The 27,981-nt window shown below is 43.3% G+C and overlaps 1 protein-coding gene across 1 annotated transcript; it reads left to right on the top strand.

Annotated features, from left to right (window-relative positions):
- On the top strand, positions 1-27,048 carry LOC107282445 (brain-specific angiogenesis inhibitor 1-associated protein 2-like). The gene is made up of 14 exons (XM_029283030.1): positions 1-69; positions 5,640-5,715; positions 5,848-5,934; positions 9,413-9,474; positions 9,725-9,796; positions 11,204-11,341; positions 15,172-15,324; positions 19,233-19,427; positions 20,081-20,303; positions 21,784-21,985; positions 23,610-23,681; positions 24,522-24,690; positions 25,035-25,075; positions 26,934-27,048. Exons 1-14 carry the CDS (start codon positions 22-24, stop codon positions 27,004-27,006), a joined length of 1,611 nt encoding a protein of 536 aa, XP_029138863.1. The 5' UTR covers positions 1-21; the 3' UTR covers positions 27,007-27,048.
- Positions 27,049-27,981: the final 933 nt, after the last annotated feature.

Below are 27,981 nucleotides of genomic sequence, written 5' to 3'. Positions count from 1 at the left end.
CTTCCCGACCGTCCAGGCATCATGTCCCGCTCGGAGGAGGTGAACCGGCTGACCGAAAACGTCTATCGGGTGAGCCGCACTTCGTACACTTTTGCTACAGGTTCTTCTCCAAAACTTCTTTCGGTCTTCGTTTCCCTCCCGTCTTTCCTTCTTCTTTTTCTTCTTCTTCTTCTTCTTCCCCATGTCCCTGGATTTCGTTCCGTGACTCCCTCCGTCTTTCTCTTCTCCTGTTTAATTCCACCTCCGCAATTTGGCTGGTCCCTCGATCGATCTCTCCCTGCCTCGCCCCGTCCCCCCTTCCCTTACCTCCTTCCCGCCTCCCGGCATACCGTGTACACCCTTCCTGCTCCCCAGACTCAATTCGTTATCCGAGTTTCTCTTCCCTCCCTTCCGCCTTGGTTCTGCGCTGGATCATACATTTTGGCTTTTCTGGACGGTCTTAGCAGCCTTTTGTTCGCCTCCTAAAAACCGGGGGGTGGGTGGGGGTAGAAGCAGCAGGAGGTGCGTGGAAAGAGAGGAGTAAGGAATTGGGACATAATGTTCCAGGAAGCCCCCTAGCTCCGCTGCGCCGCCCCCCCCCACCCCCCGTACCATCTTTGGGATGCAGAGAAAATGCCAGACTTCAAGGCAAAATTAATACCAGGAGCTAGTAAGTTTTCCTTTTCTTCCTGTGAACAATCCGCTGCCTAATTACTAAAACCAAAGAGAAAACTTGCCAGAGACGGGAGGCGGAAAAAAAACAACAACCCCGTTTGATTCCGCTATTAACGGATAGATTTAATAGTTTGTAGCGGTTAGGACGCCCGTTGCGGCGAATGGCGATTGAGAAGCCTTCTGTCTTTGCTTCGGCTTCATGATTTGAGCCCGAACCGCGGCGAATTTTGGCGTGTGGCTGGAAAAATGTGGGGAAACTTTTTCAAAGATTTTTTTGGACTCGGTTCCTTCTTTGAAACTACTGGCGGAATCTCTAGGAAAGTTTCCTTGAACTCGCACGTGAAAAAAAGCAGATGATGCAGATGATGATGATGATTAATATTAATATTAATAATATAAATCAATACAAGAAGACAAGGAACTTGACAAGTTAGGTCAGGGGTCTTCAAACTTGACCCTTTTATGACTTGTGGACTTCAACTCCCAGAATTCCTCAGCCAGCCACGCTGGCTGAGGAATTCTGGGAGTTGAAGTCCACAAGTCATAAAAGGGCCAAGTCTGAAGTCCCCTGAGTTAGGTTCTGGTGAAGATGGAGGAGTTTGGTAACGGTGCTCCCCTCCCATTTCCCCAATGGAAATGATGGAAATTTCATGCCAAATCCCTCCCCCCCCACACACACACTTGGCTGGAGATGAAAAAGAAAACTTAACCCCATTTGTTGCTCCCCCTCCTTTGAAACATTTGGTTCCCCTTCCCTAATTATCTTGATGGCAACTGAGGGGGGGGGTATTTTCTTATCGGTAAAGGAAACAGGCATCAGCCAGGGTTCCTGTGCTCTCTGCTTGTTGCTGCCATAACTCAGGAAAGCCACATTTGGCATGACATGGGGCGAAGCCATCCCTTTTGTGAGGGTGGGTGGAGAAAAGCTCCTTTAAGGTCTGCAGAATTGGGATCGTGAGGATAGTAATGCCTATGGGAAGCTGGAGTATGGTGATACTCACCAGTATTTCTTAAATTATGGAGGTATTTTATGCCGGTCTCTGCACTAAAGTCAAGACTTGATGTGAGACCTACAGTATACCAAGGTTATAATGGTGGATACTCACCAATATTTCTTACATTATGGGAATATTGTATGCCAGTCTTTGCAGTAAGGTGAAGGATATGGGAACTACAACGAACCTATAAAACAGAACAGGATAGAACAGATGGAGACTTTATTAGACCCCCTTGGTTGAATGACATAGATGTTCATCCTGATTTTTCTGGACCAAATCTGCACTCAAACCCTGTTTCACAATGAGCTGTGGATTCCGATAATCCTCGATTTACAGCAGTTCATTTAGTGACTGTTCAAAGTTACAGTGGCTCTGAAAAAAGTGACTTGTGACTACTTTTCACACTTATGACCGTCGCAGCAGCCCCATGGTCACATGATCAAAGTTCAGACGCTTGGCAACTGACTCATATTTATGACGGTTGCAGTGTCCTGGGGTCATGTGATCACCATTTGCGACCTTCTGACAAGCAAAGTCAATGAGGAAGCCAGATTCATTAAACCACCTGGGTTACCAACTTAGCAACTGCAGTGATTCACTTAACAAGAAAGGTCATAAAATGGGGCAAAACTCAGAACTATCCTGCTTTACCAACAGAAATTTTGGGCTCAATTTTGATCGTAAGTTGAGGACTACTGTACATGCTTCTAAAAATAATAATTACTACTAATAATTATCAATTATTAATAAGTAATAAATAATTATTATTAAGTAATTAATCATTGCAGGATCTAATCTGGGCTGGTCACTGGGACTACAGGTTTAGTTTTCCAAGATTTCAGACTTGTGCACATTCCGATAGAAGTTCCCCGCGGATGGGCTCCAGCACAAGTTCAAAAACTCAGAAGACTAAACCTCTAGTCCTGGTAACCAACCCAGATTACATCCTGCAATATTATGCTGGGACAGGTATATTTGCCTTCATTCGTAATAATTACTGTTTATGGTTTGGCTGTTGACTTTGACAAGGAGAGGGAGATGCCTTGAATGGAAGCCAGCACAGACTTATCTTTGACCTTGATGCCTCTTTTTAGTGCCAGGCAAGAACATGCCCCACAGGTGATGACACAGGCCAGATTATACATGCAGCCACATGTGGCAGGAATGAACTGACTGACTTTTGTATTATTTCTGAGGGGATGTCATTTCTCTGCATTAATTTTAAGAAAAGTATCTCTGCAAGGAGAGATCGGCATCTCTAGAAGAACCTACAAGGTCTCTGCAGGACTGGATTTTTGCATGCAGGAAATGTTCTCCCTGAAGAGCATTCCAGTGGCATTTCAGGGATTTGAATAGATGTGCTCTTATCTCATAAAGATTCCTGTAACTCCAACCGTTGATGCAATTTCCAGTTTATAGGTGGGCAGGCCTGTTCAAGAGGAGATAAAAGTTTGGAAGAGTCAAAATAACAGCTGAGTCCTTGAGAGGGACAGGTATAAAAAGAGGCTAGGCTGAGACCTCAAGAAGGGGTGGTATGTTCATCACATGACCACAGTCAACATCTGGAATTTTTCACCCTCCGTGTTGGTCCCCTACAGATGGGAGATTGCTTTCTGGCACTACAATAGAAGACCTGACCAAACTCTACCACAAATGTGGTTCCCCCCAAATTTTCTTCCAGATATGCAAACAATTCATGAAACAAATTCTTCCCTTTGCCATTTTTCAATCATGCTTCCTTTTTCTCTCCATCTATCCATTCCTCTCCCCATTGCCGCCACTGCATTTCAGCCTGTTCTAGTGATCTGCCCTTCATCCATCCTTGTTCCTGCTGTTCCTCATCTATTCACATGTACTTCAGTGTAGTGCTCCCTTTTCTCTCTAGGCATTAGGGATGTCTGAAGGGAAGGGGCCAAACATGCATAAAAAAGGGCAAGGGTTTGGTTGACAATTGTGGGAACCATCTTCATTTTTTGACTCCTGCTAAGCATCAACCCACCACTTGCATGATCTGTGGTAATGAGAGAGAGGTGAATAATCTATGGCTATGCATGGACCCCAGCACACCTTTTTGCAACTGTTAGGCACTCTTTCCCCTTCTTAAAATGCCAGTGTTTTTCACCTTTTATGAGGCTTTAAGGGATGGTATGTTCCTATAAGACAGTGATGGCGAACCTTTTAGAGCTGAGTGCCCAAACTGCAACCCAAAACCCACTTATGCATCGTCGAGTGCCGGGTGGGTGTGGCCCATTGGCTGGGCGTGGCCCGTTGGCTGGGCGTGGCTGCAGTGGTAACAGCAGACTGGGTGGGACTAAAAAGTTCAATCAATCAATTCCAACTTTGCAAGTTCTTTTTTTTCCCCGTGAGAAGTTGAAATTGACTGAACTTTTTTTTTTTTTTTTTTTTGCACACGGCGGCGGAGGCCTAAAGTGAAAAGATTTTATAAAACCCAGCTGAAGGCCTAGGACTGGGGCGACGGCGCGCGTGCCCACAGAGAGGGTTCTGAGTGCCGCCTCTGGCACCCGTGGCATAGGTTCGCCACCACTGCTATAAGACCTAAGGCTCCAATTTTAACCCTTGATTGCCCTCCCCACAAGCCAAATATATAAGCTTTGCTTTCAAGAATGTGGTCCACTTCTGAAGTAGAATAAAAGAGGAGTTGAGAAGATTCTCACCCTTATCCTCACCTTTACAAATACTCTACTATAGTATTATAATACTATAATACATAAGCCAATATATTATTAGCTCTGATACAGATCTGCTTAGGACCCAATTAGAAAGCTGAAACACACTTTGCTGTGTCTTAATATACCTGGAAACTCACTGTAGTATAAAGGGCAAATATACCAACTGAGAACTGCTATAGCCTCTTATCCAGATCTGTGTCTGTTTTTGAAGTTTGCTAAGTGAGATGGGTTCACACACACATACACATACAAAAACATATTCTCCTCACTTCTGCATCTTTTCCATACTTCTGATCAATGTATCTCTCCCCACATAACTCATATTTTTTTCTCTTTCATGTATATTTACAGTGACCTTAAGTCCGTTACATTATTATAAAGGAGAGCTCTTTTTCCCCCCCAAAAAAAGCTTTAGATTTACTTTTCAAAAACTCACCTTTGTCCTTTATTTGGGTCATTTAACTTTTACCATACAAATAGTAGCAGTTAAAAGTCTTTCACATTCATGTAAAAAATATGGAAATTGAACTGTATTTATAAAATAAATGCAGGTATAGTTTGATTTTAGATATTAGCCTACAATATGTGCTTCTTATAAAGTTTTTCTTGGTTTTGCTCTTAAATTTTAATTTGTAAAGCAAATTTATAAACATAAACAATTACATTTTTGTCATTATGAACCTCTTTAAGATATGCCACTTTTTCAGGTTTATCCTTTATTGTTTCAAAGAAAATATGGTTGTCGTACATATATTGGACCTTTTTTTCCAAAAAGCTGCATCCACCTTCAAGCTCAGAGATTGATAAAGGCAGTCTTGCCAAAGTTTATGTAGTTTTAAATTCCTGTTAGATTTTAGTGGGAAAGTAAAAAAAAAAAACACATTTCAAGTCTATAGAGATTCTCAGTCATGCAGGTCATGGTTGTCCCAAATGTGCTTTTTCAAAAGGCAACTGGACTTTCTTTGTTTTTCCTTGAAGATGTTTTGCTACTCACCCAAGAAGCTTCTTCAGTTCTAACTGAACGGTAGAGAATGGAAGGATTTATATTTATATTCCTTGCAGTCACAACCGCAAGGAATGTAAATGCTTCCGTTCTTTACCATTCGGTCAGAACTAAAGAAGCTTCTTGGGTGAGAAGCAAAATGTCTTCAAGGAAAAACAAAAAAAGTCCAGTTGTCTTTTAAAAAAGCACCTTTGGGACAACACATTTCAGGCTTTCTCGGGAGATTGTGAAGGTGCTTAATTTTGTATCAGGCCAGAATATTTTATGTTTTATTTTCTTCCCTATTCTCACAAGGTGATTCTGGACCAGTTCAACCCAAGTTTAAGGAATTTTGTTACCATGGGGAAAAGTTATCAAAAAGCCCTCTCAGGTAAGGGAATACCCCATTCCAACTCCCTGACTTTGAATCAGATCAGCATTGGCCCTTTGCAGGAGAAACATTTTGTATTCAAAGTTCATTATCTGATGTCTGTTCTCTCCCACTCTCTGTTCACCTTTACAGGGGTTACTGTTGCTGCCAAAGGCTACTTTGATGCCTTGGTGAAACTTGGTGAGTTGGCCAGTGACAGCCAAGGATCCAAAGAGCTGGGTAGGTTTCTTGATTGATCTGTTTTGTCTCTTCCAAAACAACAATTCAAATACTTGAACAACTGGTTCTCTTATTGGATGCAGGCCTGGGTCTCCGAGGCCTAGAACAGACTTCCGGAAGTGGCATCCACGCACTTCCGGTGGGTCATTCTAGACCTGGGAGGCTTCCTCCAGACCTCCAAGGCCTAGAACAGACTTCCAGAAGTGGCATCCATGCACTTCCGGTGAGCATTCAGCCAGTTCTCTGAACTTAGCAAAATTTAGCTACTGGTTCTTCTGAACCGGTGCGAACCGATTGAATTCCACCACTGGTCCAGCCACTGTGTTCTTTGATAGCCTCGTTTCCTTTTACCACTAATTCTTTTTATTTTTCTATAGAATTTTCTATAGAACGTCACAAAGTACAACACAAATAACCTTCCGTAACCTGAAGTCCCATGTCTTTTGAAGTGTTGGGACTTTAGCTCCCAGAATTCTTATCCGGTATTGATAAAGGAAATACACTGGCAGCGTATTGCGGCGTGCGGGGGGCATCAGGTTAGGAAAGGTTAAAACAGCTTTGGACAGAGTTAGCCAATCAGGCTACATATCTAGGATACAAAATTCCAAGCAGGCACTAAGTGGGAAGAAATACAGGTAGTCCTCTACTTACAACCATTAATTTAGTGACCATTTGAAGTTACAATGTCACTGAAAGGTGACTTAGGACCATCTTTCACACCTAAGGACTGTTGCAGCATCCTCGTGGTCACGTGATCAGAATTCGGGCTCTTAGCAACTGACACGTATTTATGATAGGTGCGCTTTCCCGAGGTCATTTGATCAGCATTTGTGACCTTCCCAGCCATCTTCCAGGAAGCAAAGTCAATGGGGGATGCCAGATTTGCTTAATGACCACATGATTCACTTAATAACTGCAGTGATTGAGTTAAATGTGGCAAAAAAGGTCGTAAAATGAGGCAGAATTCACACTTAACTACTGCCTTGGTTAACAATGAAACTTTGAGGCTCAATTGTAGTCATACGTTGACCATTATTTGCATGTCTATGTGGCCATCTAACTGCTATCTGGATTTTTGCAGCCCAGATATAGTAGCCTGAGTATTGTTGGCTGGGGAATTCTGGGAGTTGAAGTCCACATGTCTTAAAGTTACCCAAAGTTGAGACAGACTGGTTTACCTTATGAAGACTGGTCTTGTGACCTGTTCACTTTCCCTCTTTCTGGCTTGCATATGTATACTATGTGACTGGATATCCTTACAATTTGGCAACCAAATTATACTGGTGGCATCATGGAAACCACCCCCAGAGAGAAGTAATTCCATGCATTTAAGGTAAACTGAAATGAAGAACTTATGTGTTCAGCAGAATCAGCTGGGAAATTTTGCTTGTGCTGTACAGGTTTATAGTGAGGAAGAGTTGTCAAACATGCAGCTGAGAGAAAAATGGGGATTTTTTTCAAGTTTAATTATTGTCAGAACCCACCCATCCCCAAATATCAGTAAGTATGGTAGAGTCAAAGGACAGGGTTATTGTTGATGGAGTTAATTGTATAACTATCCTTAATCTACTTTAAGTTATTTTGGGGGGGATTTTTAGCATTTTATTTTCTATGAATGCTCTAGCATTTTGTTAAGGACCACAGGAGTTGTTGGAATGCAGATTATGTTTATAGCAAACATTTTGCTATAAAGCAGATGACATGGGTTTAATTAAAATATTTTATAAATAAAGTTAAGTCTAGGCAGACTAGTGGACCTAGATCAATAAATGGCAAGTACAACATTAGGCCTGGTACTCCAGCTGTGGATGATGGGACTTGTAAATATCAAGCACATTTGGAGGGGACTAGTTGCAAAAGGCTGTTCTAAATCATTAGATTTTTGCATGTCTCTTAAGTTATTCCTAAGTATATGTGGGGATACGCCTGACTATGTTCATGATATACAGATAGTCCTCAACTTACAACAGTTCACTTAGTGTTGTTTGAAGTTACAACTGTACTGAAAAAAGTGAGTTATGATCATTTTTCATACTTATGACCATTGTAGCATCCCTATTGTCACGTGATCAAAATTCAGATGTTTTGCAACTGACTCTTATTTATGACGGTTGCAGTGTCCAGGGGTGGTGTGATCACCTTTTGTGACCTTCTGACAAGCAAGGTCAATGGGGAAACCAGATTCACTTAACAATTGTGTTATTAACTGCAGTAATTGTGGCAAGAAAGGTCCTAAAATGGGGCAAAACTCACTTAACAAATATCTCACTTAGCAACAGAAAGTTTGGGCTATATTGTGGTCATAAATAGAAGACTACCTAGGCAGTTAATCCTCGATTTACAACCACAGTTGGGACTGGAAAATTTGATGTTAAATGGTATGATTGTTAAGTGAGATATCACATGACTGTCATCTGATTTTATGATCTTTTTGTCACAGTTATTAAGCGAGGCAACGCATGATAACGATTTGCAACCTTCCCTGCCATTTGCCCCCTTGACTGTTGGCAAGGAAGGTCGCAAATAGCAACCGTGGTGGCTCTGGGATTCTTCAAATGTAAATGCGAGATGGTTGCCAAGTGCCCCAATTGCAATCAAGTGATCACAGGAAAGCTGCAATGATCATAGGTGTGAAAACTGGTCATAAGTCACTTTTTTTCAGCACCATCATAACTTTGAACAATTATTAAACGAATAGTCGTAAGTTGAGGATTATCTGTATCAGTGGTTATCAGTGGTTATCAGTGGTCCCCAATCTTTCTAGCTTGCTGGCCTGGCCTGGCATGTGGGGGTGTGCCTGGCCTGGCACACAGCTTCATTTGTGCAAGCATTGTGTGCACATGCCCTCCTCTCACCTGAATGGAGCTTCATGCGCAAGCAAAAGGTGCCTGCACTCGCGCATGAAGCTCCATTCGCACGAGTGGAGGGCACTTGTGCTTGTGCATGAAGCTCCACTTTCATGAGTGGAGGGCGTTCACGCACCAAGCATCATTACGTAATTGGAGTTTTGCACATGAGCGCAAGCACCTTCTGCTTGCAAGTGAGCTTCACATGCGCATGCTTGCCCATTTCTCCCACAGCCTTAGTAGTGGGCCGTGGCCTGAGGGTTGGGGATCCCTGTGTTACATAAATTTAATCTCTGTACCATAAGTAAAGTATGTAGATCACGGGTTGCTGACTCAAGGCAATATGTACACAGCTTTCTCCAAAGTTCTCTGGAGCAAGATTTCTCAGCCTTGGCAACTTTAAGCTGTGTGGACTTCAACTCCCAGAATTCCCCAGCCAGCATTAAAGTTGCTGTGACTAAGAAACCCTGCCGTTGAGCATGAAAGGCTTTGCTGGTTCCAGTTGAAAGCTGTTTCTTCGGGGAATGGAATTAACTCCAAAGGAGATTACCCTGGGACAGGGTACAAAAAGATCTTTAAATGTGGAGGGACTTCTTTGGGTGCATTAACCCTTCAGTTGTCTTGGCCTTCAGGTGATACCTTGTTCCAAATGGCTGAAGTCCACAGGCAGATGCAAGTACAGTTAGAGGAGACGGTGAGTATCCACGTGTGATATTAGCCCAGCACCAGATCTGGCCATATTAGATTAATAGCCTGCTTTTTTTCTGGCTTCACATTCTTCTTATGTCCTAGATTGGACCTGCAGGCCCATTTTTCCCAGTACCTTCTGAATGTCTTACAGCCATTTCTGGAACCCAGAAGAGAGGGGAGGGAGGGAGAAATACAGATCTCCCTTTGTCTGATTGTCATCTGCCCTTTTCTGCTTTCCCATCCCTTCTCCTTAGCTGAAATTTTTCCACTCTGAGATGCTATCCCAACTGGAACACAAACTGGAGCTGGATATCAAGTATCTGATGGTAAGTGAAAAGATTTGTCTGCATCTCCCCACTCTGTAATTTCAAATTTGTCTCTCTGTGGCTGCCTATCACCTCATTCTTATTATTATATATTTTACCCAGTTCATAATGGCTGAATCCACATAGCCTGCTGCCATAAAGCATGTTAACAGACACAATGTGGTAAGCCAATACTAAACATGGCTTAAAGCAGTGATGGCGAACCTTTTAAACACCGAGTGCCCAAAAACTGGCCCCGCCCCCACTCCACCTCCCTGCCCCGCCCCACCCATCCCCCACCCCGCCTGCCCATAAGACCACTCACCGCCTCCAGGGCCTTTTGCAGATCACCCAGGCAGCCCACTAGCGCTATGCCGGCCACACCCTCTGCCTGTGCCCTGCAGCATCAACTGCATGATGGGGTGTGAGGAAAGAGTCTTGTCTACGCTGCCTGGCTGCCATGTCTTTGGCTGCGCTGCTCCGCGTGGGCCACGCTCAGGGGCAACTCTCCTTCAGGGGGGGTGCTGGAGAGGAGGGGGTCATGGGGGGAGGCAAGGCTGGGACAACGGCACGTGTGCCCACAGGGAGGGCTCTGAGTGCCGCCTCTGGCACCAGTGCCATAGGTTCGCCACCACTGGCTTAAAGAGAGTCCAGCTTTAAATTTGGGGTTTCTTAGTGCAGGAGAAGAGCAGACAGAGCTGGGGTGCAGGTGGGAGGGTGGAGTTAAGCATGTCATCAGCTTGCGTTCCCATAAAGCACTTCCAAGTCTAACCCCTCTTGAATTCCGTTGACCTTTATCTGGCATCAATTTTGTGTTGAACTTGTGTTGACCAGATTCTTGTGGATAGGCTTGAATAAATGTCCTATGCTGCAACCTTACAAAGGGTCCTGATTCTTTGCACCTGACAGTTAAGTCAGCCAGGGAACCCAGTTTTCCAAATCTAATGACCAACACATGTACTGGATTTCAATTCTCAGAATCTCCCTGTCAATTAAAAGTCTGATCTGTCTGGAGGACACCAAGTTGTGAAATCTAGCATCTTGATTTAGCATGGATTTTGATTCCCCACCATATTAGATACAACTTTCTTTCTTGGTAGTCCTCGCTTAGTGAATTGGCAAAATATCATTTAGGATTTTACTTTCTCATTCTCTATGAACTCTCCTTGTCACAAATGACAATCATGTCACCCAAGGATGCTGTATATCATAAGTGTGAGGATTGGCCACAAAGCTTTTTTCCCCCACCTTTGTAACTTTGAACAGTTTCTAAACAAAGCAGTCAGGATTATTTGTATGGCCATCTGCTTCTGGTTAAATAGGATTCAAATCTCAACAGTAATTTTGGAAACATCTGTGCTTTGATGGGTAAACCATGGGGTGCTCTACAACTTCAAAGCTTGTTCACCCCATTTCCCCAACTTCCAGGCTACTCTGAAGAAATACCAAGCAGAGCATCGTGCCAAAGCCGAATCAATCGAAAAGTATCAGTCTGAGCTGAAGAAACTGCGCAAGAAGTGCCAGAACAGTAAAAACCCAATGAAATATGGGGATCGTGAAGTGCAGGTAAGTTTGAAGGAGAAGGAAAGGGAGAATGACATTGCAAGAGGATATCGCTCCATTCCAAGCGTCTCCTAGGTGCTCAAACACTTTTCGCCTGGATGGAGATCTGACAGAAACATGATGGAGACTGGAAGCTCCGTTTGCATGCAACAGAAGCATGCATCGGGAACAGAAGCTCCGTTTCCAAGCGTCCCATTTGCATGCAGACAAAGCTTCCAGTCTCCGTCAGGTCTCTGGGCGAAAAGTGTTCCGGCGGTGGCACATTTAGATGTGTTGCTTTCACTACTCATAAACATCAGCCAAAAAGGCCATGCTGCTTAACAACTATAGGATGAGTCCAGCATATCTGGAGAGCACCAGATTGGGATATGCTAAGCAATTCTACAAATGGCATGTGCAGAAGGCTGTGGTTTACAGTGGCCATTGCAGTACTACCTATATGAGTAACTTCGATGTACATGATAACCACTAACTAAACTTACAAGAGGAAGTGGGTTAACCCTGAAAATAAATCAGCAGAGAGAGTTGAATAGCCACAGATGCTAAATAAATGCTATTAGATGCTAAAACCCAGACAGCGCATAAGCACATTTTCCCCAAAATATACTCTTATTAATTCGGCATGTACAAAGAGTATGGTTTGTCGTATCCTGTGCCTAATTAGAAGGATATGCTGCATTTTTAAATTCTGACAAAGTTTGAGGCGTGCGTTGTCATGGCACTAAAAATGCAAATTGATGCAATCTGGACGCAAAAAATGGTATAGGGGGAAAGTGCTTGAAAAATTGGGTTTCCGCAATCTTTCAGAGCGGCCTCTTCCTCTCAGCTGTGCATTAGAAGTTGCTGTCTTCTTCAGTGTAAAAATGAAACCTGGCAGCTGTTGCTCCCTCCCCTTCCCATGTGCGTCTGGGTCGCTGCCTTCTCTCTGGGTTGCTGTCTGGTCCTGCGATTGGGGTCACTAAGAACGAGAGGTCTTGAAAGGGTTTAATATTCTGTAGCCATTTGGAGCTTAAAGAGATAAGCTCTGCGGAGGGGCTACCTGTGAAAAAGAAAAAAAATGACCCTGATGCACAGATTGTTTTACATACCTGCCCACAAATGCACACACAGTTTTGCATACAGTGTCCATGAACAGGCACTGTTCTCGTGCAAACCATTTACAAGCTCTGTTCTCGTGCAGAATATTTACAAGTTCTATTCTTGTGCAAAACACTTGCAGGCCCTGTTCTTGTGCGGAACATTTTCAAGCCCTGTTCTTATGCAGAACACTTATAGGCCCTGTTCTTGTGCTAAAGATTTATAGAACCCTATTTCTATATGTATTTGCCCTGTAAGTGTCTAGTGTTCCTTTTTGCACCACCATTTTCTCATAGACAGTAACTCCTCAACTGTTTCGCTCCAAATCTTAAAGGGGATGGATGCAGTCCTAAAAAAAAAAAAAAAAACCAACAACAAGCCAAAAGCAGGCCAGAAATTTGGTCTACTGCACAGTATTGCAAATGCCGCACACCAGGAAGTAGGCCACTCACCAGTGTGGGCTTGTATGTGCCGGGTGTGCCCAGGCTGGCAAGCTGACAGAATTCATCCTCCATTCACACTGTTTCCTCCTGGCTGCCTGACTCACTCTGGGCCCTGCATCCCCTATTTATCTTCCCTCCCCCCCTCCTCCCCTCCCCATCCTGGGAATCCCCACAGCAAGCTTTGGGCTCCTTTTGTCAACCTTGTTGCCACAGTAACCATTACTTCAGGATCAAGGCCTGCTTCAACTGGAGGGGAGAGCAGTAATAAAGGGGCACAGGATAACCCTTTATTGCCCATATCTTCTGAGATTGCCCGTTGCCTCCCAGCCTAAGGTGCTGATAATGGAGAATCTAGCACTTAATACAAATCTGAGCTTTTTTTTCCTCTTTTTTTGTGATTGCAATGATACATGCAGGACACGCGGAGGCTCCATGAAACCTTTTAGGGTGCATCTTCCGAGAATCCTTTTTTTAAGGTGACCAACTTTTTTACAATAAAAAGGAGGACACAAATAAATTGAAGAAAAAAACATCGTAAATAAAAGAAACATTTTATTCATTGCAACAATAATACAGACAACTTGCATCTGCAAAGTTTGCCAGCCGGGTGTTTTGGCACGCTCAGCAGCAATTCCTATTGGCTTTCGAAAGCCAATAGCGGGAGTAGCACAGCTCATGCAAAAGTTGAAAAAAACCCATCAAAAAAAGGTGCCGGAACACCTGAGCGTTCTATGAGAAAAAAAAGCCCTGCAGATTAGTCTTCAAATATCAAAAAGGAGGACATGAAGGAGGACACATTTCGAGGGAGGACAGAACTTACAAAAGGAGGACTGTCCTCCCTAAAGGAGGACGGTTGGTCACCTTACTTTTTTTAATTTTAAGGATGGTACCAATAAAGGAGAATATTTGTAGCTCAGGGTTGAAATGAAAGGTCCTTGGTGCTCTCTGAGCTCGGTTATTTTTTTGCAGACCTTTCATTACCCAAACTAGAGATGTCATTGGTGCTTCTGCTGCTCCAGAGTGCACTGATGATGTTACCTAGTTTGGGTAAAAAACGTCTGCAAGAAAACAAGCTCAGAGAGTCAGAGGACCTCTCATTTAAGGATGGTGTCAGAAATCAGGGGGTCTTGCACCCTTCTGGGGTTTTGGACCACAGCTTCCAATCATCTGTGCACGAAGCAGCCATAGATTATGGGAAAATCTAATGCATCTGGAAAATGACAGACTACTGTACCTTTTCCTAAATGGTGATAACTGGTCTACAACAATAATACGGAATACTGCATCTAAAAGTTGTAGAAAATCCTGCTTGGGGCTCTGAGGAGCTTTTCAGAATCTCTTTGCCAAGGAAGGAGTTGTGCTTTTGTAAATAAAACTTGAAAGCCTGCTGCTTTGACCCTGAATGTCGGGGAATGTAAGGACTTTTTTTTTTGTTAAACAATATGCTTGTGATAATAATGTGTAAGTCAATGCAATATGCTAAGTATAGCCTTGAACAGAAAAATAGGGAGTATAGCCTTGAACAGAAAAATAGGGAGAAATTATGTCTGGTAAATGTAAAAATCTGAATATAAGATAGAATATTTCGGTTTTGGCCTGTAGGACAAATTGCAGGAGTTGAAATAACCGACCAATAAAATATTGCAGATAAGGGGGTTGGGATGTGGGAAAGGCTGTAATAGGATTTCAGAATATTGTATGAAACAGTAATATCATAACAGCAATAATAATAGGTATATTCTACTTATATAAAGCACATTTTAACCTGCTGGATTTTTCAGGGGGCCTGACAATGATAATAACAAAAATTCTTATTAAGACTGCTGAGTAAAATACACAAATTATTTAGATATACCAATGTAAAGATGCCTTTGATTCAGGCTCAGCTCATGGTGGCTTCTTAAAATTATGCAGAAGCTTTTGAGAACAATTTGAGAACAAGAGCGTGATACCCAGTGGTGGGATTCAAATATGTGAACAACCGGTTCTCTGTGTGGATGCTGCTTCCGGAAGTCCATTCTGGACCTGGGCAACAAAGTGATATGAACCGGCTGAATCCCACCACTGATGATACCACCCAAACCATTTAATTCTGCTGCAGATATTAGAAATTTAAACCCAGTGCATCAGAAGAGCAGCACGATAGGCAAGATTGGCCCAGTGCATGTTTGTATGGTTTTGTCTCTGAGAGGTAGGCATTATTGAGCCTGCTGCCTCTCTCTCTCTCTCCCTCCCTCTGCATCTCTCCCTCCCTCCCTTCCTCCCTCTCTCCCTCCTTCTCCCTCTCTCCTTCTCCCTCTCTCTCTCCCTTAGTATGTGGAAATCATGAGCACCAAGCAGAGCGAGCTGGATTGGTTTGTGGCGGAAGGCTACAAAGCAGCCCTGACGGAGGAACGGCGCCGGTACTCATTCCTGGTGGACCGCCAGTGTGCTATTTCCAAGCACTTCAGCAATTATCACAGCAAGGTGAGCTGCCTCTCTTTTCCCTCCTCCCCTCTCTCCTCCTAACATATGCTTTGGGCTCAAATTCACCCTAGACCAGGAGTCTCCATGGACCGGTACTGGGCCCTGGCATGCCAGCAACCAGTCCCCACAAACAAGCAAAGCCCCATCTATGGGATGCAGGCAGCACACAAAAACACACACTCTCCAGTCCGTGGAAAAAACTTTTCTCCATGGAACCGGTCACTGGTGCCCAAAAGGTTGGGGACCTCTGCCCTAGACATCTTCCAGCAAAACTTGGAAACAAGGACTCCTGTGTGTGTTGTGATTCCATATTTGCAAGAGAGGTGTCAGAAAAACTTCAGTTGTGACCACTATCCTGCCTTTTATGATAATATCCCCGTGGATACCGCTTCTTGCAATATGGAAGTACAAAATTCCCCATGTTTAACTACCAGTGGTCCTCAACTTACAACCATTCATTTAGTGACTGTTCAAAATTACAGCAGGACTGAAAAAATTACTTATGACCGGTTGCAGTTTCTCTATGGTTACGGTGATAAAATTGCATCCTGCATATATTCATAATGGCTGCAGCATCCCAGGGTCATGTGATCACCATTTGCAACTTTTCTAGCCAGCTTCTGGCAAGCAAAGTTAATAGGAGGAGCTGGATTCACTTAATGACTGCGTGATTCATTTAACAACCATGGCAAAATAGGTTCTAAAATGGGCATAACTCACTTAATAACTGCCTTGTTTAACAACAGAATTTTTTGTTGCAATTGCGGTCATAAGTCAAGGATTATTTGTAGAATCAAATAAGGAGGAAGGCAACATGAGAATCCCAAGATGTGTTCTTGATTCCCAGAGGGAAAACCAAAAATACATCTTGCTGCTTGAACTTCTAGAGCAGACATGTCAAACACAAGGCCAGCGGGCCGGATGCGGCCCGCAAAGTGGTTTCATGTGGCCCGCAAAGCCATCCTGGAAACAGTGAGGGAACGGCCCCCGGTGCTTTGGCCCTCCAGTGGATCATGTGAGGCTCCTCCAGTGGACCATGCTTTGACACTTGCCCTGGTCCCACCCCCTTCTGCCAGAGACCCTCAGATCTGTCCCACTCCTGCCCAGGCCCCCACAGGCACCCTTGACACGAACTATTTAGAGCTGGCCACGCCCACCCAGTAGGCCAAACCCACTCCATCCACGCCCACCCAGTAGGCCGCACCCATCTTGGCCACACACACCCCCTGAGGGCAACCGCAATGCTGATGCGCCCTCAATGAAATTTAGTTTGACACCCCTGTTCTAGAGGGAACGTTGGGAAATAAATATAGACTTTCTCTAAAGTAAAGAAGAAGAAATTAGATGTGGTGTTAAGGACATCTGTTCGTTCAACGTGAATAGCACAGATACTTTCTGCTAGGGGTGGTGATAATTACTGAGACTGCATCAGGTTTAATTTTTCCTGCTTTCTGAAATGCTGAAGAAAAATCCTCTCTTGTAGCTCCTGTTGCATGGAAGAAGATTGTCTATTAGCACAAATGAAGGATTGCTTCCCAAAACTTATTCTAGCTTCAGTGGAGAGTTTTCCTCAGTAGCCCAGCAAAACCTGTTTAACCAATAAATTAAAATTCCCTTCCCATAGTTGTCTCAGATACACACACAAGCATATCTTTCAGCTGAATGTTAAATGAAGGGATACATTAACTCCTTGTTCTAAGTTTCCAGGCCATATGACTGTGCAGCTAAACTTCCTGTCAACACTTGGAATCAAAGGCAAGCAGAACCCAAGACAACATCTTCATTCCTCAAACTAGGAAGCAATTGTTCATTAACAGAGCTCAATGGATTTTCTGCTGTTGGCAAGTTTTAGAAAGAAAGGATGTAGATAAAGGAGAATGTAGCTCAGGGTTGAAATGGAAGGGGGTTCCTTGATGCTCTCTGAGCTTGGATGTTTTCTTGCAGACATTTCATTACCCAAACTAGGTAACATCAGTGGTAGTAGGGAGTGGGGTTTGTTCTCTTTTTATATATCAGTGGCTTACTTTGTAGGTGTTAGTGGAAGTGGTCTTGGTGGGTTTTTGGTTGGGTTGTTTACTGTTGGCTTATTTGGCAGTTCTTTGATTGGGTTATTGTTCACTTCTTGATTGTTGTCTGGTTGTTGTCTGCAAGAAAACAACCAAGCTTAGAGAGCAACAGAAACCCCTCAGAAAGAATATAACTTGACTTCCAGTTTGACGTCGCAGCATAACGGGCACAGGAAGATGGGGCTCCGTCTTTTATGTTCGATTTCGCCCTGCTGGGGACCCTATAAAGGGTTGAAAGTCGCCCCGAAGAGGTGATGGAGAAGGATGGGACCCTCATTGATCGTGGGAGGGCAGCAGCCCTTCTGTTTGATCCATGAAAGCCCTCCAAATTGGCAGGGGAAAGACTAGCTACATTCGTGTGGCCAGAAAGAAGCTGCTGACAACCGAAGAAAATAAGCAGTAACCAGCAACTTTTGAGCAACGTGGATGGAACTGGGTGAGACCCTATCCTATCTTCATAACTTTAAGACTTTTTCCTGGCAAAAAACTGCCCAAAGCAAAGAATGGATGTTCCATACTTAGCTTCAAATGGTAAAAAAACATCCCTAATACCTGTCCCCAAAGTCCCCAGCTTGATATACCAACAAGAAAATGCTGATGAATTTCAGAAAGAAATTCTTTCTATGTTAAAATCAATACAAGAGACAATTGATTTAGTTCATGATTAAATTAAAAATAATACAAAGGAGATAAAAGAACAATTCTTTAATCTAAATCTACAAACTCGGAAAATGACTACAAAGAAGGAACTAGCAACCCAGAAAATAGAAGGAAAATCAGAGGAAGCAGATCCAAAGATGGAGGACCTAAAGAAAGGAACTAACAGACAGACTCAGACAAACGAAGAATTAGAAGACATAGCGATAATATCGGAAATGGAAAAGATATCTTAGCTGTCAAGATCTCAGAATACACTTGAGGATAAGAAAGAAGAGCTGATTGAATGGAAGATAGAGCTGTTAGGAGAATTGTGGGAAATTGGAGAAGGAGGGAGGCTGTTTAATGAATATCAATGGGCTGAGCATCCTTCCAAAAATACTTTAATCAAATTGTCTTTCTTGTTCCATACAATATACACAAAAATAGAGGAAGAATTACTTGATGATTCAAAAGCATTAACTTGGAAAGTTAGTTGGCAAAGGAAGAAAGCTAGAGTAAGACTGAAGAAAATAGAGGTTTTGACCCATTATTTGGGCATTATACTATTAATCAGATGTTTGAACTTGGCTGAGAATAGATAATTGTTAAAAATAGAAGTATTATAACTAGAAAGATAGGATTTATAACTAGAATATTATATTTTGGTATGAGAAGGGAAATATGAAAATGCTAAGAGGGTTTGTATAAGGGAAGCTTTTAGTTACCCAAATATAATATTATGAGAAATTATAAGCGAAAGAGACATTTTGAACACTGATGGAAAATTAATTTTTTTTTAAAAAAAGCAGGAAAAACAGGATATTAATTGAACAAATGCAATTAAGATATATTTTGGTTAGAAAAGATATTTTAAACCGACATTATTGATATTATTAGGAAAATGTAACAAAGATGTTGATATTCAATTGTATATGTATTAACAACAATAAGAATTGTATTTGCCTAATCTGGGAAAATGTGTACTACCGAAAGAAGAGAGGAAGCATTGGATGGCGTAATATTGGGCCTAGATTGAAAAAGTTAATATGTACCACTGAATTACTAATGGACCCAGGACAACATGTTGTTTATTAATTACTTATGATTGCAAAACTAGAAAATTAATAAAATTTTTATATATAAAAGGGTATAACTTGGCTAGCTGAAAAGATGATCAGACCACCATCATCTCATTTGTAACAGGTGCAGGAGCTGTTGGCAGCCAGACTGCCTGCCTGGCAAACATCGTGCACCCAACCTACCCGTTTACCTGAGCGGGCATTGGCTTTGGTCAAGCTCACAGCCAACAACACCACAGCTGGCATTTCTGTTCCAGCCATGGATCCCCTCCTTGTCTCCAAGACCCTGGAAGAGCCTTTTGAATTGGGACAAAATCGCGTGAGTCTTTGTGGGTCAGGGCTGATAAACAGGATGTTAGCTTTTCCGTTTGCCTTTAGTGCAGTGGTTCTCAACCTGTGGGTCAGGACCCCATTTGGGGTCGATCGACCATTTCACGGGGGTCACCATTTTTTTGTCCGCCATTTTTTTTGTCCGCCATTTTTTTCCCCTTTTCCGGTGGGTGCCTTACCTCCCTTGGGCTGGGTCAGCTGGTGATCGGCCTGCTCCGTCTCTGCCGCTTGCCAGCTATGCCTCAGCCGGCGCAGGGGGCGGAACCACGCATGTGCGGCGCTCCCGGGCAGGGAAAGTCCTTGACTTACGACCGGTTGGGTAGTCCTCGACTTACGACTGGTTTAGTCCTCGACTTACAACTGGTTTAGTCCTCGACTTATGACCGGTTGGGGTCACGGCATTAAAAAGGTTGAGAACCACTGCTTTAGTGTTTGGGTTCGAGTTTCTAAAAACCATTGAGGTCTCCAAATGGCAGCTTCTGATATGGCCTGGAGCAGGAATGAAGAGGGACTTCCTGGCCTTTAGGTCATGGAAGACGCATTTCTTCTACAGGGGAAAAACGAAGAAGGGATGCTTCCGAAAACCTGTATGAGATCTCATCAGTGCCCTGCGTTTATTCATTCCTAACTTATTTCCCATAGCGGACTTCAATCCAGGAAGGAACATTGCTGCTAAATGGTGATTTGCACCGTGGACGGGGATCCCGTGACTTCAATCACCTGCCAGTCAGTGAGTCCCTCACCACCATCACCTCAGGTCTGACCCCCATCCAGCCCACTTCACAAATCAAGATTGCTGACAGCTACTCTTGCACTCTGCCAATGCCACGCAAGATGTCAATGGAAACTCGCCTGGCAACTGTAGGTGGGTATTCCGCATTGATTCTAATTTGCATCCCGTTCTGAGTCCATCTTCTTTCAGCCAATGTATCCTTTAACAGTGCAGGTAGTCCTCGATTTACAACCACAATTGAGCCCAAAATTTATGTTGCTAAGTGAGATGGTTGTTGTGAGTTTTGCCCCATTTTATGACCTTTCCTGCCACAGTTATTAAATGAATCATTGCAGTTGTTGAGTCAATAGCACGGTTGTTAAGTCACTCTGGCTTCCCCATTGACTTTGCTTGTCAGAAGTTTGCAAAAGGGGATCACATGACACCAGGATATGGCAACTGTTGTAAGTATGAATCAGTTGCCAAGCATCCAAACTTTGATCACATGACCACGGAGATGTTGCAATGGTCATAAATGTGAAAAACGGTCATAAGTCATTTTTTCAGTGCCATTGTAACTTTGAACAGCCACTAAACGAATGTTCTAAGTCGACGACAACCTGTAGTTCCAGGATTTTGACATTTGATCCATCCCGTTCTCATTAAATTCTGATCTGGGGTGTTGGAAGAATGCACATGCTATTCTTTGTAAGACGAAGAATAAAACCTATTTTTCATTCTTGTGCCATTTTTGGAACTGGGGATACTGGTTGAAAAGATGCAAAAATATAAAGAGAAGTCCAGCATTTTCTGTGAGGGAAAGACAAAGACCCATACGGAGTTACTCTTACTTGGAGATGCAGCCTGGTGTCTCTTACCTAATCCAGGGGTCTCCAGACTTGGCAACTATAAGACTTGTAGATTTCAGTTTCCAGAATCCCTCAGTCAGCCATGCTGGCTAGGGAATTCTGGAAGTTGAAATCTACAAGTCTTAAAGTTGCCAAGTTTGGAGACCCCTGCCCTAATAAAATGAGACAAAAGTAAGATGCAATCATTAACGGTTAATTAACCCCCAATATATTCTTCCAAAAACCAGTTTCAAGTTGATTCTACCCAGCCAAATTTTGATCTGGAAGCAGAAAGAGAAATATTACCAAATACAGGCCCGGGGCGTGATGAAGCAAATTCTATAAGCAGGCTAGTTTAAGAGGTCTATAAAACCCATATGTGATCTCTCTAGAATCATGTATTTTATAGCAATCTGCAGCAATCTAGTATTTTCCTATTTTCCTTTCCTCTGAGATTGTAATTCCAGCATTCTGGCTGGGCACTTTAGTTTAGTCCCGTAATCCCTGGGCACTTGTAAAACCTGACTGGAAACATTGCTCAAGGGCAGTATTTCTCAATCTTGGCAACTTGAACATGAGTGAACTTCAACTCCCAGAATTCCCCAGCCAGCATTGCTGGCTGGGGAATTCTGGGAGTTGAAGTCCACTCATCTTCAAGTTGTGAAGGTTGAGAAACATTGCTTGAAAGTTTACTTTGCTTAAGCAGAAAACAGCAGGGGAGAAACATACCCAACCTCTCAGGAATGCCATTAATTTCCACCTATTCTCCCCACCCTTTCTCGCAGTAGAGAACAAGACCCTGCCCCGCATTAATCCTCTTTCAATCCTGCCTCCACGTTCCGAACGTCCGAGAGTCCAGGCAATGTTCTCACATTCGGCCGGAGAGAACAGCACCCTTCTCAACTTCCAAGAAGGAGACATCATCCTTTTATTGGTGACTGAGGCGAAGGACGGCTGGCATTATGGGGAAAACGAGGCAACCAGAATGTGAGTGAAAACTTCTCTGTTCCCTTGGCCCTAGAAAAGCTAGATTACTACAGGTAGTCCTCAATTTACAACCAGTCACTTAGCAACTGACTGAAATTATGACAGACTCAAAAAACAGTGGGGGGGGGACTTACGACCCAGATCTGAAATTCCAAGGGTCAGTCTTGAGTGTTCAACAGCACAGCTTCATTTATGACCATTCACACTGTCCCACGGTCACTTAATCGCATTTTACGATAATTTTGCTGAAATCTGCTAGTTACTTCCAGTTTTTGGCAAAACCACGCCCATAGCAAGCGATTGGTATAATGATCATCTAGCAACCTCTGTAATTCACTTAACGACCGTGGCGATTTGCTTAACAACCACTGCCAAAAAGTCATACAATTGTTTTTTGCAACTGTTATGACTTATGACCGTAATGGTCAGGCGCCACTACGATTGTAATTTGAGGACTATTTGTATTCTCTTTCCCATTCGTAGGATGGATCCCTCCAGGCAGTGTGTCTCTACTTACAGGGATGCAGTGGGCAACTCAAATACGTGGGTCATGACATTTAGATAAAAGGATTCCCTATTAAAGGAGAGGGTCCCCATAAGGTTAGAGAAGAGGCATAGCTCTCCAGCTAAGAGATTCCAGATACCTGCCAGGGATAAGAAAGAGCACCAATCAAAGTGGGCAATCCTGGCTAAAACAAATGAATAGGGCAAAGTGATTGTTATTTACTTATTTAGAGAATTTATATGGCCACCCATTCTCTTTCAGTGACTCTAAGTGGCTTACAAAAAATGAAAATCCAATCTAAAAAGAGTAAAAACAACATCCCCCCCCGGTGACAACAAGCAATCAAACAAGCCACTGGATGGGCTCCATCCCACTCTGGGTTCTCCAGGCCCACTGGCAAAACCAGGTCTTCAGGGTCTTGTGAAAGAGTGTCAAAGTGGGGGCCAGTCTCATTTCCATGGAGATGAGTTTCCAAAGGGAGGGGGCCACCACAGAGAAAGCCCTTCTTCTGGATCCAGCCTGATGTACTTGCTTAGAGGAGGGGACCCACAACATCCCCTCTCTCCCTGCTCTGGTGGGTCAAGTGGATGTAAGTGATTGCAAACTTGACTGAGTTCGCACATTGTTCTTAAGCCAGAATGTGCTTTGGTTTTGGCTGAGGAAGCTGTGGCAACCAGCCTATTGTAGTGTCTAAATCAGGATTGTGACTTGATATTAACCTATCCATACATCCAATCATCCCAAACCCATTTATTTATCACTTCCTCTGGGCTGAAAAATAGCAACTTATCTCAAAGTTCTTTGTGAAATCTGTGATGGAGCAGGAATTTGACTCTAGTTCTCTTTGCTCTTAGTCCAAGATTCAAACCACTATACTTGATTCTCCTCTGTAAAAATTCAGGCAGAGTGGGAGTAAGAGTTCTGGGTTTACAAAGACCGCCTAAATTCTAGCTTTCCACCTTTCATTACTTTATTCCATCTTTTTAAAAAAAAAACAAAAAAAACCCCTTAACACTGGGTCCAATTTGACGTTTCCCCTCCTTCAGATGAGGGGAGAACACAAAAAAGAGGTTTTGTGCTATTCTTTCTGTCTTAAATATCTGTTTCTCACATTTTCAGGAAAGGTTGGTTTCCATTTTCCTACACCCGACCCTTTCCCTCAGCTGAAGGAGCTAACAAACTACTTAGCAGGTAAGTCCTGGCACCTCAACTCAGTCTTGCAATTTGGAAGGAAAACTGATTGTTGTCCTCGACTTATGACTCATTACTTATCAATTGGTCAAAGTTCCAACAGACCTTCCTGAGGTTACTTATCTTGTGACCACACTGGGTACAGCCATTTGCAGTGTCTCACAGTCACATCACTGCTTTTTGCTTCCTGTTTTTGACAAAGCCTCACAGATGGTGAACCATGGGTTCGCTTATTGACCACGGATTTGCTTGACAACCACAGTAATTCGCTTAGCAACTGCCACAGAAAAGGTAATAAAATCAGGTCAGTCACATGATTGACCTTTTTCTTTCCATGTTAACAGAATAACAGAGTTGGAAGAGACCTTGGAGGTCTTCTAGTCCAACCCCCTGCTCAGGCAGGAAACCCTACACCATTTCAGACAAGTGGCTGTCCAGTCTCTTCTTAAAAACTTCCAGTGTTGGAGCATTCACAGCTTCTGGAGGCAGGTTGTTCCACTGGTTAATTGTTCTGCCAGGAAATTTCTCCTTAGTTCCAGGTTGTTTCTCTCCTTGATTAGTTTCCACCTGTTGCTTCTTATCCTGCCTTTGGGTACTTTGGAGAATAGGCTGACCCCCCTTTCCTTTGTGGCAGCAGCCCCCCCCCTCTTAAATTAAAGGAGGTACATGCCTTGACATTCAGGTTCCCCTGACAAAAAAAGTTGGATTAATGTAATATATCTGGAAGGCTTGGAGCTAGTCTTTAGACTCCTTCAGGAAGCAGTGTGTTGTCTCAAACAGGCAGGCATTGGGGGAGAAAGCCTTACCAGAAATCCTCACCTGTCCTTTATCTCTCATTAGTGGCTTCCTTTTTAGCAAGTTGAACAGTAGCAGCACAGGAAATTTGGATCGAGCTGTATCTCCAACTGCTGAACCTGATGGGGAAGATGATTTACGGTTTGGCCCTTCAGCCCGTATCAGTATGTCTCGACAACGACCTTACAGCATGCTAAATCCTGACCTGTCACAAGTGAGTTTCATGGGGGAAGGAAGGAAGGAAGGAAGGAAGGAAGGAAGGAAGGAAGGAAGGAAGGAAGGAAGGAAGGAAGGAAGAAAAGGGAAGGGAAGGGAAGGGAAGGGAAGGGAAGGGAAGGGAAGGGAAGGGAAGGAAGATGAGAGTGGAAGGAAGGGAAGGGAAAAAGGAAGAAAGAGAAAAATATGAGAAAAGGAAGGAGGGAGGGAGGGAAGAAAGGAAGGATCTGTATTTGTCCATTGCCATCTGTAGGTAGTGTCCATTGTGCAAGGACCTAGATTTTGTGCATGAACAGAGAGGATCCCTGTTGAAAATGAATGCATTTATCTTTTCTTTTCCAGTTGGCAAATGAGTTTGGAAGTCCATCTGCCTCTCCTTCAAGGTAAGAAACCTCCTGTTATCACTCATTTTCATACTTGTGGAATCTCTTGTGTGCCCTGTTCTGGCATTATCTTGTGGATCTGTGCTTTAGAACACAGAATTCACCTTATGTGATTGGGTCCTAGTTCTGTAATTCTGGTTTTATGACTCACCACCGAAGTGCAAAAATGTATTTCCTAGGCAAAAAATAGAATGTGAAACTAATACGCCAGCACTACAGATCTAAGGCCAGCTTAAAACCTTTTGTCCTGAACATGCTGGTTTTATACTGTATCTGTAGGTTGGGTTTTAGTAGTTTTTATTGTAATCAGTTAACTAATAAAAGCATTGAGAGGCTTTATAATGAGACAAAATTATGCTTGTGCCAAAGTACCCAGAATACATAATCCAGTTTTTTGTAATAGAGGTAGTCCTTGTCATATGACCACAAGTGGGACCTGAATTTCTAATGTTAAGCAAGGCAGTTGTTGAATTGCTCCCAGTTTTACAACCTCTTTTGCCACGGTTGTTAAGCAAATCACTACAATGATTACATGAATCAGGCAATCATTCACGTGACGGCCATTCAGGCAGCCATTAAGCAAGTGTGGCTTCCCCCATTGATTTTGCTTGTGGGAGCTGGCCAGGAAGTTCATAAACGGCAGTCACACAATCCTAGAATGCTGTTCCATCGTAAATGCATGCCGGTTGCCAAGAGCCCAAATTTAGACCATGTGATTGTAGAGATACAGCAGTGGTCATAAGTGCAAGTACTTGCTTCAATGCTTTTGTAACTTTGAACAGTTGTTAAACAAACAGAACAAATAAACAAGTAGAAATAGCACTTATATACTGCTTCACAGTGCTTTGCAGCACTCTAAGCGGTATATTTACAGAGTATATTCCCCCCCCCAACAATCTGGGTCCTCACTTTACGACTGCAGAAGGATGGAAGGCTGAGTCAACCTTGAGCTGGTCAGGATTGAACTACTAGCAGTTGGCAGTCAGAAGAATTAGCCTGCAATACTGCATTCTAACCGCTGTGGTACCATGCAGTGGTTAGTCTATAAAGCAAAGGATTTTTCAGGAAAAAAAATGACTTGTGGACTTCAACTCCCAGAATTCCTGATCCAGCCATGCTGGATCAGGAATTCTGGGAGTTGAAGTCTATAAGTCATAAGGGGGCCATTATTCCCCGCCTCTGGAACTTTAGACATTAACCAGAGGCCTTATGATTCCTCTGGGCCAGTGGTTCTCAAATTTTTCTTCACACGGACCCCCTTTAAATACCTTTTGTGGCCAGGGACCCCCAAGATTTAACTCAAGATTTAAATCATAACATTTCTTCAAGCTTCCATGGACCCCCTGTGACAACATTGCAGCCCCCCAGGGGTCTGTGGGCCACAGGTTGAGAACCACTGATCTAGGCCAGTTTTACTGGTCTTTTGACCATCAAGCTGTTTAGTGCTTTACGTTTAAAACATTTATTTTTTTAAAAAAAATCTATGCTATGCAACAATTTCTAACGCTGGTGAATTGAAGAGAAAGCCAAATAAACAAACAAATAAAATGTGGGAAGCTTTACAGAAATCCCTTCGTCTGATATGAAAGAGGCTATTCTGCCCCATCCTCTGGCCTTTTGTTAATGATTTTGTTGCATTAATCTGTGTCTGCAGCAGCCTTTCCAAGACACATTGTCAGCTTCCAACACCTGCTGATTAGAAATGATGGGGGGTGGGGGTGGAATTTAATCCATCTGGAAGACATTAGGTTGGGGAAGGTTGACCTTAAGGACAGCAGTATTATCTTTTCAGCTTCAGAAAGCTCTCTGAAACCTGGGCCTACCCATCTCACTCTTCCTCTCTCCTTTCCCCTTGCAGGATCAATCCTTTTGCTCATGTTAAGCTGAAACGTACGGTGACCAATGACCGCTCAGCCCCACTCATCCAGTGAAACGTGCAATGTTAAATGGAGAGAGCCCACTGCCCTGCTTTTCTTCCTTCTTTCCCTCATCACGTGGCCTTTCCCACCTCATACGCTGCTTCTGGCTCATAGTAGGTTTCGCATGCCAGGCTGGCCCAGGCATGCCACTCTCCCTAATGGTATAGGAAAGGTCCACAGTCTCGACGCACAGCAAAAAAGGCTTCAGGGTTTCATTGGTATTAGCAGTTCCAGGATGGGAAGGCAAGCTAGCGGCAGGAGGACAGTAACAGCCGGAGAGGAGACAAGGGTTTGGATGCAAGTGATGGAGGCAGATGTGTAACAGTTGGATAAACAGGCAGGAGAAGGGTGAAGGATGTGGGACAGGTGGAAAGAGGTCAGATGAAAGGAAAAGGGGATCGGAAGAGAGCTGTGGATGGCATGTTACAGAACATTCAGATGAAGAGAAATTCAGCGCATGTGGGCCTCTGAAGGTGATTCGTGTTCCTTACAACTCAAAAGTTTCCACTGATCAGACTCTGTTTCCGTTTTGTTACCCACTTTGACTAAAAGGCCACTGATTGGGTGGTATGTGCTCAGGAAGAAGGTAAAGTAGTCCTCGACTTACAATGATAATCGAGCCCAACACTTTTGTGGCTAAGTGAAACATTTCTTAAGTCAATTTTGCCCCATTTTACAACTTTTCATGCCATATCTCTGAAGTGAATCACTGCAGTTCTTAACTTAGTAACCTGGTTATTAAATGAATCTGGTTTTCCCATTAACTTTGCTTGTAATAAGATCACAAAAGGTGACCCCGGGGCACTGCAACTGAGTCAGTTGCCAAACATCCAAACTTTGATCACGTGACTATGGGGATGCTACAATGGTCATAAGTTTGAAAAATTGTCATAAGTTGTTTTTTTAGTACCATTGTAACTTCGAATGGTCACTAAACAAACTATTGTAAGTCGAGGACTGCCTGTATTTTGAAACCAGAATGAAGCT

The sequence above is a fragment of the Protobothrops mucrosquamatus genome, unplaced genomic scaffold (assembly GCF_001527695.2).
Source record: "Protobothrops mucrosquamatus isolate PMUCROS unplaced genomic scaffold, P.Mucros_1.0 scaffold8, whole genome shotgun sequence".
Lineage (NCBI taxonomy): Eukaryota > Metazoa > Chordata > Lepidosauria > Squamata > Viperidae > Protobothrops > Protobothrops mucrosquamatus.
This window is presented reverse-complemented; position numbering and strand designations above follow the sequence as displayed.

What these genes read in the sequence shown, in the direction of transcription:
- LOC107282445 (XM_029283030.1), top strand. Translation starts at nt 22, where the DNA reads ATGTCCCGCTCGGAGGAGGTGAACCGGCTGACCGAAAACGTCTATCGG. An exon ending in AACTCGCCTGGCAACTGTAG is followed by an intron (nt 20,304 to 21,783) that starts GTGGGTATTCCG and finishes CCTTTCTCGCAG; the next exon opens with TAGAGAACAAGACCCTGCCC. An exon ending in TAAATCCTGACCTGTCACAA is followed by an intron (nt 24,691 to 25,034) that starts GTGAGTTTCATG and finishes TTTCTTTTCCAG; the next exon opens with TTGGCAAATGAGTTTGGAAG.